We start from the raw sequence: 17442 nt of genomic DNA, 5'->3' as shown, positions 1-17442 counted from the left end.
GCCCCATTTCTGGCACACCAATCTCAGCGTGTCATTCACATCTTTACTAATAGCATGTGGACCAGTTGTCGAAACGGGGCCACGTCTTGTAGGCCGCCGGTGCACACAAGGCCGTCGGGAACAGCAGACGCGGGACTGGAGCAGCGTGTGCAGAGTTTTCTCGCTCTATGCAGGGCCGGGCAGACTCAAGAGGGCACTTCCCCGAGTGCCATGAGTCCACCTCCTACGGGTATGCAAGCAGGATGCACGTACGTGCGTCGTCAGTGACTAACGCTGCGCTAAATCGACCAGTGGCGCGATACTGGTAAAGCAGGTACAAGATGCTGCGTATCCGCCGGGCCGAATATAATGGGCGAAGCGTGCAGCTGATATTCACCTGGAAGTAGATCTTGTAAGGGATTGGCCACTCCCAGCACTTATTGCCACAAAGGAAGGCCCTGATTGAGTTTTGTCAGATGTGAGCGAAACACGGCTTGTTGCGCGTATGCATCGCAAGGCTATCCAGAGCAAACTCAACGGCCACTTCGTCCCATAATCTGTTTATCAATCGAATGTTGTTCTCGGTAAACGCATCTCGCATACCCGCGAACTGGTGCATTCGACTGCCGCAAGCTGGAGTATGATACTCTGAAGCGCTCGGCGAAGTCGGATGCTGAGCCACAGTTGCGAGGTATCTATTTGCAATCGATAACGAAAGTTTGGGACCCGGTGAAATAGCGAGTCCGGGGCCCCGCATCATCCAAAGACCCCAAGGCTGAAACAAAGCGGCCGCCCTAAACCTTCCAGCACACCCTCGCTTCGGCAGCTTGCCGGTGGTCTGGAGAATCCTGCTGTGCCTGTCAATCTCTTGCAAGACGGCGCCCGTCCCGTGGTGTGCTGGCGACGACCTGCATGGCGTCACTCCGCCTGGCAGCGAGCAGGTAATCTCTTCTATGGCTTCCAGACGAACGACACTTACACGGTTTTTAAAAGAAAACTCTGCTGCATTGACTATTTTAGAACCTAGCCGGCGCAAGCCGGCTGGCAACTGCATCTTCATACTTACTCTACTTAGATCATCACACGGTATCGTTCATGCATGGCCCGTGCTGTGACGGCGAGCGGACCCGTGACCCAACTCCAGTTGCGGCGCCAGGCCCACGGTACATCCCGTGCGGAAGCGGCCGTTATGGGCTCCACTGCTCACCTCGGCAACATCAAGACCCACTCTTCAACATCCAAACTTTGTCAATACAATGCTGTTTCATGTTTTCATGGGCCTTATCTACCTGACAGGAAACGGCACCCAGAGCCAGATTTAGGACAAGGTGAACTCCAAGACTAGAATATCGAGCCTCCGTGTCCCGGATCCATGGTTCCATCCCCAGCACCATTGGCCGGCGCGCGCACCACTACTCAATACTACCTTAAGCCAGAGCATTGCGATTCCGCACACACTACCTTGGGCACGTCTTGAAGCCGATACAGAGACGAGCAACATAACCCTCCGAGCGTCCCCTGAAGAATCTGTGGAACAGCACGGCCCTTCCTGTCGCTACGACACAAGCCTGTAGATATCTCCTCCACTAACCATCTCCCAAACGCCCCCCTTCCGATCCCCAACCACAACCACCGCATCCGCCCGCCCATCCAGCATCTCCCACACCCCCGGGGACCCCGTATACCGCCACACACTCCCATCCTCATGCCGACTATACACAAAGCTCCCGACCGCGTACACCGCCACACTCCCACCCTCCTCGATCGTCCGCCAAAACCACTCCGTCGAGTCGAGCCACACGACGCTCCCGTCGCTCTGCAGCTTGTAGAACTCCTCCCCGCCAACGGCGATCGCGATGTTCGACGGGTTTGAGTCGACAACTTGCCACCCGTCGGACGTGTAGGGGTACTCGGAGCGCACGACGTCGCCGTTGGCGAGCAGGTTCCAGAGGGTTGCGGAGTCAGAAGCGGCGAGCTGGCGGGAGCCGGGCGCGGAAGGCTGCGCGATGGTGAGCCAGGTCTGGCCGGAGCCGGAGTATCGCGCGACCCAGCCGTCTTTGCGGCGCATATAGACTTGGTCCGCGGCGGCGGAGATGTCGATGACGTTGGAGGAGGCCGGGCTGATCTGCTGCCAGGTGGAGCTGCCCGCGGTGAGCTTCCAGATCGTACCATCTGTATGGCGCTGGTAGAGGAAGTTGTTGGAGCCAGAGATCTGGATCGTGTCTTTATTGTTATCGACGGACGTCCAGGTACCAGAGGGATTGTACCGGAGGATCTGACCAGTGGATCGCAGCTGGTAGAGTCCATCGAGGGTGCTGACCGCACCAGAAGCAGACGAGATCTGGATGACGCCCTTACTCGCGACGTTGCTGTCGATTCTGCTCCACCGTGGGTTCTTCCAGCCGTAGACGCTGTGGATGCCAGCTTGGTCGTCGGGGTGGATGGGGCGAATGACGCCCTCGAAGAAGGGAAACATGATAGCTGGTTCAACTTTGCTGTGGCTCAACCCGAGAGCGTGGCCGATTTCGTGAACTGCGGTATAGTTGAAGAGCCGGTCGTCATTCCACGCGAAGTCGTCATTGAATGTGATATTTATCAGACCGGACGACAGAGCCAGACCATCTGCTATCATGTTTGTGAACGCGTAGACATCCTCGGTAGGGCCCATTGACATGAAGCGGATGTATATGTCAGCTCGTAGTGTGCTTGACGGAGCTTCGGTGATAGTTAGTGGCGCTATTTGTGTCCAACGAGCAAATGCAGCACTGATAAGAATTAGTGAACGGGCCATGCGATCTCAGATGGGAAGTAGATAAAAGAGTCCGCGGATATAGGGTGGCTTACCTGACAAGCGAACGTTGCTGTGCAGGAGGCAAGTCGGCCGTGTAGTTGACAAAGCGATATGTGATCGAAGTATGGTCCCATTTGGGCCCCCACAAGACATAGCGACTCTGCAAGGTACTGTTGTCCAGAGATTCAGATGGGTTGTACTGGGGTATTGTTCCACAGCGTGGCTTGCTCATGACTGTGTCTAAGTGCACGTCGTATACTCCCGTCTCCGGAACCTTTAGCACCTTCTGGATCTTACGTATTGCAGCAGGCAGCTTCGAGTCTGGAATGGTCCCATCCTTCTTCAACCAGCCATAAGCTTTGAAAAAGTTATGCACATTCTTGGATCGTTTGTTTTTGTCGACACGCAAAACATCGGCTGGCTGGGGTGTAGGAGTAGGTGTGGGAGCAGCGCTTGGGATGATGGACGTTCCTCTGCCCACGAGATCGTTGATAGGACCGGAGACACAGGACCCAATGAGTCCGGTAAGGAGTATCGCGAAGAAAGCCTTCATATTTTTAACGGAAAAGCTTCGTTCAACGTGATAAAGCGATGAGAGTGTTTTGACGTCGTATTCTTGTCAAATTGTGAAGGTAATGAATGAATGTCTCATGTGTGTAAGAGTGGGATGGCCCCAGACAATCTCCGCTCACGAAAGCGAAAGTCATACAGCAGAATGTAGGTTTGAGAATCAATACAACAGTTTACCTATTCAAGCGTATTTTGGGGGATTTCTGTACAGATGTCGATTGTTGTCGTACTTGCTCGGACATTGTGTCGTATACTCGGCTCATCAAGAGAGGCGCAGTGCTCTGCTCTCAGCTCGAGAGGGGAAAGATGTCAGGTCCGAAACCCAAAGGCGGGTCATACCGTCCGAGTGTTGAGTGCAACCCGGGACAGCTCGCGGTCAAAGGTGGAGCGCTCATCAATATTGTAGTGAAACGCCATGTTGGACCGACAGCACGAAGAACCAACCTCGTATGCAGCGCATGGGTGGCGATTTTCGATTTCGGGTCCGCTTCGTTCTGGACTGTTTCCCCTGAAATTGAAGTGAGCATGTTAGAAATTTGGGATACTTTAGTGTCGCCTCCGGGGACTGTGTCATTGGACTTGAAGAGACGGTCCTAGCGCTAATCTTTGCTCGTTGACGTTGTATGGTAACCCCAATATAGGAGCTGTATACAAGTCAGCCGGAGATCTGCGCAGGCATTCTGCCAGGTCCGGTGGGTGGATCCATCGTGGGGATACAGCTTTGAGATTGTGTAACTGTATAGATGAAACCGCGGAGCAACCATGCAGGTTAGGCTGAAAAGGACTACAGCAGGGACGCCGGAGTAGTCATCGTTCACGTCAATGGAGAAACCTCTCAATAGCAAATGTTCTCATAGTCCTGCGCAGTATGTCGACGAGAAATCGAAGTCAGTGAATAGCGCATTGCACTTAATGTCGATCAGCAATCGAGGTGGTCTGGGCACTTCTCGTGTACGATAATTTGCGACATATTGGATGTGAGGCTACCGGCTTTGGGAAGCCGCGCAGTCGGTAATGCAGGTAATGTCCAGGGAAAGCGCAGCGTGACCTTATAACTGATGCACGGCAATTGAACTATGGTTGTGTTTTCGTGCGTCATCAACAAACATAGTGTCAAGCGTGACATTGTCTCTTCTTGGAGGGGATCTATGGAAGAAGAGGGGTGGATATCCGGGAGAAGGAGCCACCCGCTTTAGCGTTCTAACCCCGGTCTAGCTGCCGGCAAGCGCAATCATACACAGTACTCAAATCCTGTCTTACGAGCACATTGCACCAGACTAGTTGGTATTGTCAATAAAAATCGGGAAGTGTCATGGACCAGAAAAGTTGCATCTTAGGATCAATAATGATGTAGAGCTGTCGGCTAAGAGACTTTCAAGCCTGGGAGCGTTTGTGTCCATTGCTGCTGCGAGCGACCAGCTGTATGCTTGCCTTTAACTACATCGAGGTGAGAATCCGCACAGCAGCCCGGTCCTCACGGCGCTGGTGACTGGAGTCCCAGATGAAGATATCAGTCGTTTCGTCGTGGGTGTTGTTAAGCTTGGGACCGTCTTTATGTCGTCGTAGAAGAGCCCATCCTACCTGCTCATACTACTAATCATCTCTCGCTGTGTCTGCCTGTCTCGATTTGTCACGCTCAGCGGTGGGATACCTGTGGGTTTCATTAGCGAACGTCAGTTAGTCACGCAGCATGTCAGTTTCTCACTCCTCAGGTCTCCGACGACATCCTTGGCCTTGCCAAAATATACTTCCTGCAGCAAGTTGCGCATCTTGAGCTCCATATCTTCAACCATCTTGCCAATGTTGGCGACGTGCGAGCCATCGTCTTCGACAGCCATATCCTGCTCGACTTGGCGAACCATGTTGCCGGACAGATCGAGACCGCCGAGTGCTTCCGATTCGGTGCCGAGAGAGAGTATGACGGTGGAGGTGAGCTTGTAGTGAGCAGTGCGCGCGCGGTCTTGGGCATCGAAGACGTGGATGGAGTCCCAGCTGCCACCCTTGACGGCTGTCTCTGTCAGCATGCTTTGCGCGGTTGTGCGCAGACAGACGTACACTTCTTGAGCAGCACACAGCCTGCAAAGCCGTCGTCCATGTCCCAGAGGTAGACGCTCGATATGCCACCCTCAAAGTACCTGTCCCCGTCAGCTGTGCCTCCACGGTGCTACCGGTCTTCCTCCAGCTGAGACCACTCACAACTCCCGGTATACGTCAAAAGCCTCGTTGGCCTTGATCTCCATCTTCCGTATGCGTTCGCTCGGCGTGATGCCCTCGTCAATCGGCGGCTCGAAGTTGTTGCTCCATGGACTCCGCCAGCTGTCGCCGTCTCGGTTATAGTCGCAGCACAGGAAATCGCGCTTCGTTGACGAGCACCTCTTCACCGACAGTGGGATATCGACAGATTCGAGCAGCTCCTCTTCCAGGGAGGGGTTCAGTTCGATGATGTTGTCGACGTTCTGCTTGACATCTTTGGGGTTCAGCCGTCGCAGAAGGTCGCTGGCACGTATTAGCTGGCAACGACGCGCCCAAAGGCTGGGGGAGGAGAGATGCTGACAGCGCGCTATCTATGGGTTCTGCCATGTTGATTCCGTGGCCAATGTAGTGCTGGGGGAGGTACAGCTCAGCGGAGTTGTGGCGTGTGTGCTTGGCCTTGCCTAACCCCTCCAGCAGCGTGGAGCTGCACGAGTCAGGCCGCCGGGGGTCGCCCATTGCGGTATAGCGCGACCTCCGAAACCTCCCTCGTGTAAGTGGAAACTCAATGACGATGTCGCTGTTCGAGGAGCGTGTAGACGTTGTAATAGATACAGAGCCAGTATGTTAGATCGGGAAGTGTCAAGCTCTATCTATACGTCCTTCGCTTTCCTGGTTGATAGCGAATGTTTGACGGGCTGCACCTTCCACTGCCTGACTTGCGACCGTTTCACATTCACGCCAGCAAGAGCCATAAGTACGCATTCGAGTCCATCATTGACACAGCCTTGCTGCCACACCCGTATCTTCAGTGACCAGACTTGCCAAATTACAGAATAGTTAAGGCCTCATTTCCAGTTGAGCAATCGGAAAGTGACAGCTCGAGTTCATGGTGACAGCACTGCATGGTTGAAAATCAATGTATTGACCAAGCAGCTGCAGAAATGCTTTACTTTTTGTGGGTAATTGGCCTGATACGGGTGAAGTGATATCATGTTGCATCTGAAGGCCAGTTCTGTATCACCACAGCACGGACAATGGAAAGCAATGGTACCTTTGTATGCTAAATGTCCTCCTCGATGGCCATTTGACTCATATGGCGTGTGTAACCAGCGTTAGAAAAGTCTTTTCTAGCGACTCGGGACTCGACCGCGAATATCTTTGCATCCATGGTCTGCAAAACTGGCGGAAACCACCCATTCGCATGCACGCATGTACGGTCCTGCCGCACCTGGGTGATAGATTCTCGCTCGCCGCCCGTCAGCTTCATTTTACATTGCGTTGCCTGGGTGAAGTCGGCTGTTTGTCGCATTGCACGCCATGGCGTAGTATCTGCGTGCACTCACCTTCACCTGGGCAACATCGTGCCCCATTGCATATAAAACGTCGACACCCGACACAATCTCTCTCCTCACGCACGACATAGTTTGACTTCCTAGCCAAGTGCTTCTCTTGCCTCCATCTACTTTGTCCACCACAAGCCTTTAGGCCTCCAAGCCCCACGTCTACCACAATGTCCGACTCTGGCAACGATGCTGGCGACTCCGGCTCCAGCTCCGGTCCTTCATTCACTGAGCGCGAAATGCAGATGCTGGCATGGGCCATGCAGTCCCTCAAGTCTGGTCCTCCTGACGTAAGTCTTTCCTCTAACAGTGGCGCACCCTGTGCTAATTCATTATGATAGATCGACTACGAGAAGCTGGCTCAATACGCTGGCATGACCAACCCGCGCTCCGCCGGCAACGCTTGGGCAAAGATTCGCAACAAGCTCAACGCCGCAACTGACGGTGCTATTGCTACGCCCAAAAAGACGTCGCAGAAGAAGAAAGCCGCGGCGAAGGCCGAGAAGACTTACGACGACGCTGATGGCGAGCCGGAGAGTAAGTGTTATCGCAATTTCCTTGGCTGAACCCTCGATGCTAACAGCTTCCAGCGCCCAAGAAGGCCACGCCTCGCAAGCGCACTCCCAAGAAGCAGGAGGTGGATGGCGAGGAAGCTTCTCCCAAGAAGCGTGGTCGCCCGGCCCGCCCCAAGAACAAGAAGTCTTCCGACGAGGAGGAGGCCGGTAAATGAATCAGCCTACATCGTGCTAGGCTATGCTATGCATTGCTAACCAACCGACAGCTGCCGTCGAGACCGAGGCTACCGCTGACGACAAGGTTAACGAGAAGATGGAGGATGTCGACGATGGCAAGCCTGAGGCCACCCCCGCTCAGGAGGAGATCTAGGTGCGGTGTCCGTGACCGCTATGTCGACGCAACCTGATTCTTTTCCGCCGTTCTTCCAACGCTCAAAAGACTTTGGCTGCTGATATGGGCTACATCTCTTCTCTCACGGAGTTATTGGCATGATTCCAAGGGGCATTTGGCGTCATTGACGGAAATTGAGCCGCATACCATGGTGCCGTTCGCCATGATCAGCGCATTGGTCTTCTGGAATTTTGGCTCGAGTATCATCTGTAGCTGTCAGTAGCTGCTACCAATGCATGTCATATGACAAATCGCAATGTCTTCCCGGCTCTAGTGATTAGCATGCTTCGGGTGTGACAGTATCCGTTTAGACTGAACTCGAAGCGTTGATAGCATCGCGGAATGGACAGGAGATACCCCATCGCCCCAGATAAGACAGTCCCTCATGGCCGACGGTATGGAAAGGCTCTTTATGGCTTCAGTAGCTGTCACGACCATGAGCTAGCGACTCTGGCAGTATCGGCGAGCTTCGGCAAGCGTACTAACTCTGATCTTATACGTCTAATCATTGTCCGTGGACGTAGATGTAGGATGTGGTACAGGAGCGGCCTGTGGGAGAAGTCGCAAGTGGGGTCCGGGTCTGTGCTCAGATCTTCGAGTCCCCACCCGACTACTCAACGCTCTACTTCATCCTTGCATCGGCAATAAGATCTCATCGATCCAAGTTCAATCTACAGGAGAATCAAAACAAACACATGGGTCGCGCCAATCGCCAGATGCGCCGTGTTTCGATCTTCCCACGCGTCTAGTGTCGACGTTCATGTCCCACTCCACGCGGGCTAGCTTCCTTCCACACTAATGCAGATCTGAATGTCGTGATCGGACCCCAGGATTTCGTTTCCAACACCAAACACAAAGCCATGGCTCGTTCTCTTCCCGCCATCGACTTGGGCCTGCCGATAAGCCAGCCGCGGAGGAAATCCCCTGTCATCGCGAACCGCCTTCCAATAGCACGTCCCAATGACTGCCAGGGCGCCGGCTGACTATGCCTGGAGGGTGGGCTTCGCCCGCTCGCTTCAAATCCACCGGATGGTGTCATCGGCGGGCGTTTTGAGATGTGGAATACTTACTGACGTAGGTATGTGAGTGGACAGTACTCTTAAGGAGGTGTTTCCGTTCCACGACAACATTTCGGCTGCATATCGTTCACCACTTGCGGCTTCCGGAACCATGGCTTCGGAAAAGGATGAGCTCGAGAGACCTGGTGCGTCAGCCAACTCTGATTCAGACCTGGAGGGCATTGCGCAAGGCCTTGTCAACGAGAAGGCACTCCTCAGAAAACTTGACTTGAGGCTCCTCCCGGCGGTCTCTATTTTGTATCTGCTTTCGTTTCTGGATCGCAGCAATGGTGCGTTTTGCGATCTCGTCTCATCGCCTAGTGGACTTTGCTGACACAAGAGCTTAGTCGCCAACGCGAGAATCGAAGGTCTACTCAATGACCTAAAGCAATCTAACGGCAAACCCATGACTGGAAATCAATACCTGACTGGTCTGACGCTGTACTTCATTGGATATGTGCTCTTTGAACTGCCTTGCAACATTGTGTTAAAGCGCACGACGCCGAAATTCTGGCTTCCGACTTTGACGATCGCATGGGGTATTGTCGCAACTCTAATGGGAGTTACGCAAAACATGGCTGGGTTCCTCACGGTCCGGTTCTTGTGGGTCACTCTGTATCGGCTACTTTTTGTAGCAGAGTATTGACATGTGTGCAGCCTTGGTGTCACTGAATCCGGTCTTTTTCCCGGTGTGGTGTATTATCTTTCGATGTGGTACAAAAGAGATGAGCGCCAGTATCGCATCTCTCTTTTCTTCAGTTGCGCTTCCCTCGCAGGCGCGTTTGGAGGTATCCTTGCATATGGAATTGGTCACATGCGAGGAGTTGGCGGTTATGCTGGCTGGCGGTGGATTTTTATTCTGGTATGTTCAGTCAGCATTTTGGCATTCAGTGAACCTTACACTGTCCAGGAAGGACTCGCTACAATAGTAATTGCGGCCCTTGCGTACTTGTTCATCTCAAATTACCCGGAGACTGTGAGCTGGCTGTCCAAGGAAGAGCGCTCCTACATCAACGCTCGTCTCAAAGCCGACAGCGATGCAACACACGACGAGAAGTTCACCTGGGCATCTGTTCTCAACGCTGTCAAGGATCCAAAAGTTTGGCTATACGGTGCTTGCTTCCATACAATGAGTTTGCCTTTGTACACTCTGTCACTATTTTTGGTAAGCCGACTGTCCGTTCAGTTTGAAGGACGCGCGTTAACAGTGTCAGCCTACTATCATCAAGGACATGGGCTACACATCCGCGCAATCGCAACTTCTTTCTATTCCCCCTTACGCAGCAGCCACGCTCTTCACCATTGGATGGGCAATCCTTGCTGAAAAGTACAAGCGTCGCGCCCTCTTCACAATTACCACATCAACGCTGGCCATCATTGGATATATTATCCTTCTCACAAATAAGCATCCTACACAGAAACCTGGGGTATCCTATGTTGGGACCTTTTTCGCAGCTATGGGCATTTATCCCTCGGTCGCGCTGGTGTTGTCCTGGCCCGCCATCAACGTTTCGGGGCAGACAAAGCGAGCTACAGCTAACGCCATGCAAATCTCTATCGGCAACTTGGGCGCAGTCATCGGAACTCAGTTGTATCGTCCAGCTACTGCGCCTCGATATGTTCTGGGCCACGCGGTCGCATTGGGATATCTGATTGGTAATGTAATCGTAGTCAGTACGCTTTGGTGGTTGCTGGCGAGGGAAAATGAGCAGAAGCAGGCGTATCTTGCGGCCAACCCTCAGACCAACGGGTTTCACGACTCAGAAGAGGATCTGAAGCTAGGAGACAAGCACCCGAGATGGCAATTCAATACCTAGGGATTTCCAGAGGTTAGGTATGGTGACAAGGCTAGTGAATTCGAGACTCTTTTCATGACAGTAGATACCAATACCACAATGGAAGCGAGATATGTTGAGATACTATCCATATCATGTTTGATGCTCTCGGTGCTTTCGTATGGTGGAATTCGGAACCAGTGTTTTACTCGTGTCCTCATCAACTTGCGGCAGTAACCCCGCCAAACATATATTGCTCGGATGCCGCACCCCGCTCAGGCTGTTCTGATCCCTGCTCTCTGTATGGCAATAAGAGGGAATGTCCCAGTGCCCTGCAACCATTCTGCGCGCCGCGTTGGCCTGCTAATGGAAATAATATTACCGCTGTATATGCAGTGTAACCATCCCACCGTGTCTACTTTCCAGCGCCAGGCACAACCACCAGACCAAATTGCCATTCACGACCTGTGACTCCGGCGTGCAATGCTCTTTCTACAACCGCCAAGATGGCGAAGCTGATTCAATCCCAGAGCGCAGTACCTCCTTCGCGCAAAGCAAGCAATACCGGAAAGCTCGAGCTTGTGAGTACACCTCTATATTCATGCCAGCCAGGTGACAGCTAACAGCCCCCGACAGTCCACTGCACAATTCCTAAGCTTCTCTTTCACCCTCCTCACCTTACCTCTCCTTCTCCAAACCCTCTACACCATCTACTTCAGCCCCTACTTTGCGCCCCTCCACGCCCCACAAAATGACTCAAGCACATCCATCAACCCCTCCTCCCCGTCTCTCCTCACTGCCTGCCGCGCACACACCTACACCACGCAGATCGTATCCCTCGACCCACTTATGATATACATCAACAATTTTACCTCTGGCGCCGAAGCCGAAGCTCTCATCAAGCTGGGCGCGGACGATTTCGAAGACAGCTTTATCTCGCGGTCTGGCGGTGGGAATCAGAAGGTCAGTGGGAGGACGAGTCAGAGTGCGCCACTCGCGGTCGAGGAGCCGCTTGTTGCTTGTAGTAAGTGTGCTTGACTCCCCTAGAGACATTGTAAATAAATGCTGACATAAGGTTTGATTCAAGTCGTCGACCGCGCCCGCGCCTTCCTGGGAACGATGCTACATGCACATGAGCCATTCAGCACGTACGTACTTCCCATCCCCCTCTCCTCCTCTTTGTATCCTTTTCCTTGTCCCCTCATCGCTTTCCTCGCTAACCCTTACAGTCCCCAACTCGTACGCTACTTCCAGACCCAACGCTACGATCTGCACACAGACTTCTGGCCGCGGCACCAGCGCCTCTCCGACGGCAGCGGGCGGCTGTTCAATCGGCCGGCGAGCTTCTTCGTATTTCTGAGGGATAATTGCACGGCTGGAGAGACATGGTTTCCTGGCGTCAGCATTGAGGATGGGAAGGAGGTCGGGCTCGGAGGGAGGGTGAGGAGGGGAAAGGACGATGGTGATGATGGGAAGGGTGTGACATTTAAGCCTGTGAAGGGGAGTGCGGTGTTTTGGGTTAATATCGGGGAGGATGGGGTGGGGGATCGAAGGGTCGTGCACGCGGGGTTGCCGGTCGGGGAGGGTGAGAAGATTGGGATGAATATATGGCCAAGGAAATTCTATGCGGCGCAGGATGATTGAGTGGAGGATCCAGCAGGATAATTGGGCTGTCTTTGGGCTGTCAGGGAGCCGCTGGTTGCGATGTGCGGGATATGAATGGAAGGGTATTCTGGTGGTGTTCATTGATCTTGTTTGTAATGGACAAACAGCACAGTGAGGATAGCTTGATAGGGTGGGATTTAACAACGGGACTTTCCAAGGAGTAACGTTCCCCAATATCAGATCAATCTGTCTATGGCAGTCTCTATATCTAAGACTAACAACAACTTCCTGATCCTCGTGTTCTACTCCCATACTGGCAGCGAATCGTAAAAAATCATGTGGCAATGCCACGCATCTTGGCTAGGCAACCTAGCTCTCGAGTAGACCTTCCTTCTGTGCCGAGCTCTGCTGCGTTTTATCTTTGTCTTCATCAATTGGTCGCCACGATTACCTTCCTGCTCGCAGGCTTCAATGAATTCCAAAGAAGTGAAGCATGAGAAGCCGTAGTGAAAATTATGATCGTTGGAGCTCCTGGGCAACCGACATATATCATGAACAACATATGCAGATAAACGAGTGCGACGAAACATTGCCAGAGTCAACAATGAGATTCTACATCTTATTGTGTACCTAACCAGTAGTGCGATAGATAGCAGGATCGTTACGTTGCTCATGTAGATAGCTTTTGCTTCGGCCATGACTTGGCGGCATGCGAACAGCAATGAAGGGCTTCCTTGCCAGCCGGTCGAGGGCATTCCACGCTTTATGAGCTTTATGGGGCAGATCTAGGTGTCTTCAAAGGCGTAGCCGTATATTTCGTTCCGGATCTCGCCTGGAAAGCGCAGTCGTGGCGAGCCATTCCAATTACGTGCTGTGCAGCGTATGCGTTAGTGGAAAAATTAATTAAGGTCATCGAGTAACAATAAAGCACTTGCACTGCTTCTCTAATCGCTGCGATGTCGCGGCTGGAGGTGGGAGGCAGCGTTGGCCAAGACGACCTGATCACCCTCCAGGCTACCATCAAGGCCGCTTCCATTGGTACGGGTGTCTCAGGTGTGGAGTTGGCAGGAACTTCGGAAGAGGTCTATTGCAACGTGGGTGATGTGAGAGACGCAGTGCGGAGAGTTTATGTAGGCTCGGCGGGGGTTTCTGGACCACTGTTGACGCATGTCTCTGTAGGAAACAAAGCTGCCCGATGAGTCCCAGTCCTCCTTTACTTATCTGTCTTTCACTCTACCTAGGTAATAATGCCGCCCAGCGGCCTTCACAGCCTTGAAACTTCATTGCTCGAGACGAAGAAACCTGGAAAGGCATACACTCCCACCATCAAAATTTCTCAAGAAGCTTAGATCACTACTCAATGACCGTCCAGTTTAGTCTTTGAAGGAAAGCTCATGAATGGCAATGCATTCCTGAAAACGTTGTACCGTTGGGTTTACCCCTCCTCCTCCTCCTCTTTGATGTTGTTCTCCAACCTTTTAATGACGCGCGCCGGATTGCCTGCAACCACAGTGAATGGGTCCACACTCTTTGTGACCACCGACCCGGCTCCAACTGTGACGCCTCGCCCGATGTTCACACCTGGCAAAATATAAGCCCCTCCACCAATCCAGCAATCGTCTCCGATATGTATCTCTTTGCCCATCTCTGGGCCAATGATGCCCTGCCGGATCGCTGGATCCACGGGATGCGTCGCAGTGTAGAGGGACACGTTTCGACCTATCAACACGCGCGCACCAATACTCACTTTGCAAGTATCTAAGACCATGAAATTGGGTCCAATGAAAGAATCTCGGCCAACTGTGATATGGATTCCGTAGTCGATGCGCATTGGGCCTTCGACCCAAGGATCACGGCCAAATTGAGCATCGTCTTCTTCTTGGATGGCGGCCTGTGGTGGCAATGGGTCTGTGTTTCCCAAAATGCTGCTTGGCGGTCAGTAGGCATTGAAAGCCGCATTTTAGACATTGACGCACTCTCTCCACATTGCTACCTGTTCTCTTCGCGTGGGATCCTCGGCAGCGTTGTATTTCCGGCAAGCTATTGCGCATCGACGTCTTGCCCAGGTCATTTCGGGGCCAAAGGAGTAGTATAGCTCCCCTCGGAGCATCTTTTGATATTCATCCACGCTACTGAGAGCCTTCTTGAGTTCCGGAATGCTCGTTTTGTAGCTTGGTACATCTTTGATTGAGCCCATGTTTGTAATGTACAATGAGAAAATTCTCGAGATGAACGTGGATTTTCCAAGAAATAAAATAAAATCGACGCACTAAGTCGTGTGTTGACGAGGAGCGAAACAGCGTCGTGAGGTGGCCAAAGGTTTTCCCAAGGCGCGTCATGCGTAAGAACTTTGGAAATACGCGAGGCACTTGCCGCTACCGATATCTGGGCCATACACGTTCAACCAATGATGCTTGGCCTCAATGACACTGTTTCTACACCGTGCAAGGAACAATTGCAACGTTCTCCAACCGTGGGTGCCAGTGGAGGAAATCACCTCTTTGGGTTAGAGGGCTGTTCAGATAACCTCTCGCGAAGATCGCTCGTCTTCTTTCGGTCCACTTGTTCTCCAGCTAGTCCATGCTGGCCACCCAACCAAAGACAATACAAGTGGGTCTTTTTCGAGTGCATTGAACGCTTTGCCTATCACAGGAAACATACCAACCTCAATCTCGTGCTGCATTGTAGTACGCATACAATTCGCCCGCCCTCGTGGATACTTGCATCCAGTGCAGCAGCGAAGATGTCCACTTTGGCAATCGTCCCGCAACTTTATGCCTTAGAAGTGCCTAGAAAGCCATTCCTTGGCGAGAGTCATTGTAACAACATTGACTGGCTCTACTTGAAGTCGTGCGATAACAGGTGCAACAGAGGTACAAGAGTGACAAGAGCTCTTTCAGCAGGGTCACTTGACTGCTTCTTCTTTTCCATAATCTCATCCCAGTGCACACGCCTTGAACACTTTCGCTATGGGAGCTTCTACTTTGCTTCATCCTCTTGATCCCATCTCTCCCACGGAAATTCGCACAGCCTCCAACATCCTGTGACAACAAGCATATCCGGCGCCACTCAGGATCAAAGTTGTGGACTTACTCGAACCCCCGAAGAACGAGGTTCTAGCCTGGATAGCGAACAGTGCTATTTCTGTCGACAGGTGTGCGAGGGTATACTACCATGTGGCTACGTCACCTCACCTATGGAAAGCGGTTATCAACGTCATCCGTTGTGTTGTTGTATCGCAGGAAGAGCTTCGTGACGCTCAAGGACCAGTCGACTATACCGAGTGGGAACGTGTCCACAATGCATGCAATACGCATCCCGATGTGCTTACCGAGATCGGAAAGCTGAAGCTCCCAGAGGGTGCCAAAGTTGTCAATGACCCCTGGTCGTACGGTACGGACGACGGTGAAGAGAGAAGACGCATGTTCCAATGCTACATGTACATCGTGTTGAATGACGATCCTGAAGCGAACCATTACTCACTCCCTGCGCCATTCTCACCGGTTTTCGACGCTCACACCCTCGAGCTTTGTTGGATCGATTTTCTCCCATTAGGCACTGGCAGCGAGATTACCGAGACACAACCCTGGAACGCCGCTCATCCTGTCGAGTACTCGGAGCGGATTTTGGGCAGCGAATACTTCAGACAGGATCTAAAACCCCTCCAGATATTGCAACCGGAAGGCCCTTCGTTCACAGTCAAAGGCCATCGCATCGCATGGCAGAAGTGGGACTTCCATCTTGGCTGGAACTTACGAGAAGGTCCAGTTCTAAACAATGTCACGTACGGCGGTAGATCGTTATTCTACTGCGTCTCAATGAGTGAGATGACTGTGCCCTATGGCGATCCACGAACGCCTTACCACCGCAAGCAAGCCTTTGACCTTGGTGACTCAGGCTTTGGTCTGACATCCAACACACTGGAACTGGGCTGCGACTGCCTAGGGCACATCCATTACTTTGACGGATTCAGGTGCGATGCGCAAGGAAGTCCAGTGCTGATGAACAATGTTGTCTGTATGCATGAGGTCGACCAGGGCATTGGCTGGAAGCACACAAATTTCCGCAACAACAATTCTTCGGTCGTCCGGGACCGGCAACTCGTCCTTCAATACACAGCTACAGTTGCTAACTATGAATACATTCTGGCCTTCATCTTCGATCAAGCCGCCAGCTTGCATATTGAAGTCAAGGCCACGGGCATTGTGTCTACTATGCCTTCGAGGCAGGGCGTCCAACACGAATGGGGCACCACAGTAGCTCCCGGCGTTATGGCTGCCAATCATCAGCATTTGTTTAACGTTAGGATTAACCCGGCACTTGATGGACAGAGAAATAGCATCATTTACGAGGACTGTATTCCTGTCGCCAGTTCAGATCCAGAGCTAGATCCGTTTGGGAACGCCTTCCGTGTAAAGCCTACTACCATTACACAGCCAGGAGGTTATCAGCTGGATGTCGCAAAATCACGGGTCTACAAGATCATCAACCCTGATCACATCAACCAGATTTCTGGGAAACCGGTCGGGTACAAGCTGCATAGTATCCCTTCCCAGATGATCATGATGGGTCCATCCACGTTCAACTACAAGCGAGGCGTTTTCGCTAGCAGGCCAATTTGGGTCACGAAGTATAGGGACGACGAACTGTACGCTGCCGGGGAATTTACCAATCAGAGCCGCGAAGATACAGGTTTAGCCGTCTGGAGCGAGAGAAAGGAGAACGTCGAGAACGAAGATGTAGTGCTATGGCATACATTTGGGCTAACACACGTGACAAGACCTGAAGGTAGGTTTATGACAGCATCACAATCTGGAGACCGATCGCATATGCTGACTTGATTGATTTAGACTTCCCGGTCATGCCTGCTGAGAAGATGATGGTCTCGCTGAAACCTACAAGCTTCTTCGAGGTCAATCCATCAAACGATGTCCCGCGGTCGAACCAGAAGTTCAACAAGTCGAGGCTCACTGATTGCAGTGGCTGCCAGAGGAATGATTTGCGTATTTGATTGGCAAAATGCGTGACGGACTTGGCAGGTGCTCAGTAGATGATACACTCTGTCAGGCAGTGCTGTTGTGAAGCTTGTGTACCAATGAGGATCTGGTGTATTCATCTACATATAAAAAGCCTTTGTTCCAGTCGTGATGATATCGGGGCTAATATGGAGCATATGACCGCCCTCCTGCCCCGTTTTACTATTTTAGAGCTGTAAGACTATAAAG

At 52.3% G+C, this 17442-nt stretch overlaps 6 protein-coding genes across 6 annotated transcripts; 4 read left to right on the top strand and 2 right to left on the bottom strand.

The window, feature by feature from the left end:
* Window positions 1–1345: 1345 nt before the first annotated feature.
* CC84DRAFT_1141753 (zincin) lies at window positions 1346–2770 on the bottom strand (the record flags this gene model as incomplete). Its single annotated transcript, XM_018176340.1, has 1 exon — window positions 1346–2770. One exon carries the CDS (start codon window positions 2768–2770, stop codon window positions 1535–1537), a length of 1236 nt encoding a protein of 411 aa, XP_018039150.1. The 3' UTR covers window positions 1346–1534.
* Window positions 2771–4480: 1710 nt separating this feature from the next.
* On the bottom strand, window positions 4481–5979 carry CC84DRAFT_1141750 (F-actin capping protein beta subunit). Its single transcript, XM_018176339.1, has 5 exons — window positions 5895–5979; window positions 5537–5836; window positions 5396–5475; window positions 5046–5348; window positions 4481–4991 (listed from the first exon to the last, which is right to left on the bottom strand). Exons 1-5 carry the CDS (start codon window positions 5918–5920, stop codon window positions 4918–4920), a joined length of 783 nt encoding a protein of 260 aa, XP_018039149.1. The 5' UTR covers window positions 5921–5979; the 3' UTR covers window positions 4481–4917.
* Window positions 5980–7043: 1064 nt separating this feature from the next.
* Window positions 7044–7758, top strand: CC84DRAFT_1257567 (uncharacterized protein; the record flags this gene model as incomplete). Its single annotated transcript, XM_018184747.1, has 4 exons — window positions 7044–7163; window positions 7215–7410; window positions 7464–7595; window positions 7655–7758. The coding sequence occupies 4 exons, from the start codon at window positions 7044–7046 to the stop codon at window positions 7756–7758; spliced, it is 552 nt and encodes a 183-aa protein (XP_018039148.1).
* Window positions 7759–8949: 1191 nt separating this feature from the next.
* Window positions 8950–10654, top strand: CC84DRAFT_1086924 (MFS nicotinic acid transporter-like protein Tna1; the record flags this gene model as incomplete). Its single annotated transcript, XM_018174177.1, has 5 exons — window positions 8950–9127; window positions 9185–9440; window positions 9495–9699; window positions 9748–10002; window positions 10052–10654. The coding sequence occupies 5 exons, from the start codon at window positions 8950–8952 to the stop codon at window positions 10652–10654; spliced, it is 1497 nt and encodes a 498-aa protein (XP_018039147.1).
* A 464-nt stretch (window positions 10655–11118) lies between these two features.
* Window positions 11119–12256, top strand: CC84DRAFT_1215252 (uncharacterized protein; the record flags this gene model as incomplete). Its single annotated transcript, XM_018182707.1, has 4 exons — window positions 11119–11193; window positions 11249–11636; window positions 11700–11760; window positions 11842–12256. The coding sequence occupies 4 exons, from the start codon at window positions 11119–11121 to the stop codon at window positions 12254–12256; spliced, it is 939 nt and encodes a 312-aa protein (XP_018039146.1).
* Window positions 12257–15186: 2930 nt separating this feature from the next.
* On the top strand, window positions 15187–17228 carry CC84DRAFT_1185533 (uncharacterized protein; the record flags this gene model as incomplete). The annotated part of the gene is made up of 3 exons (XM_018180811.1): window positions 15187–15260; window positions 15291–17005; window positions 17068–17228. The coding sequence occupies 3 exons, from the start codon at window positions 15187–15189 to the stop codon at window positions 17226–17228; spliced, it is 1950 nt and encodes a 649-aa protein (XP_018039145.1).
* Between the last annotated feature and the right edge of the window lie 214 nt (window positions 17229–17442).

The sequence above is a fragment of the Paraphaeosphaeria sporulosa genome (assembly GCF_001642045.1).
Source record: "Paraphaeosphaeria sporulosa strain AP3s5-JAC2a unplaced genomic scaffold CC84scaffold_3, whole genome shotgun sequence".
NCBI classification, from domain to species: Eukaryota; Fungi; Ascomycota; class Dothideomycetes; order Pleosporales; family Didymosphaeriaceae; genus Paraphaeosphaeria; species Paraphaeosphaeria sporulosa.
Note: the sequence above shows the minus strand (reverse complement) of the source record. Positions and strands in the feature narration are given on the sequence as shown.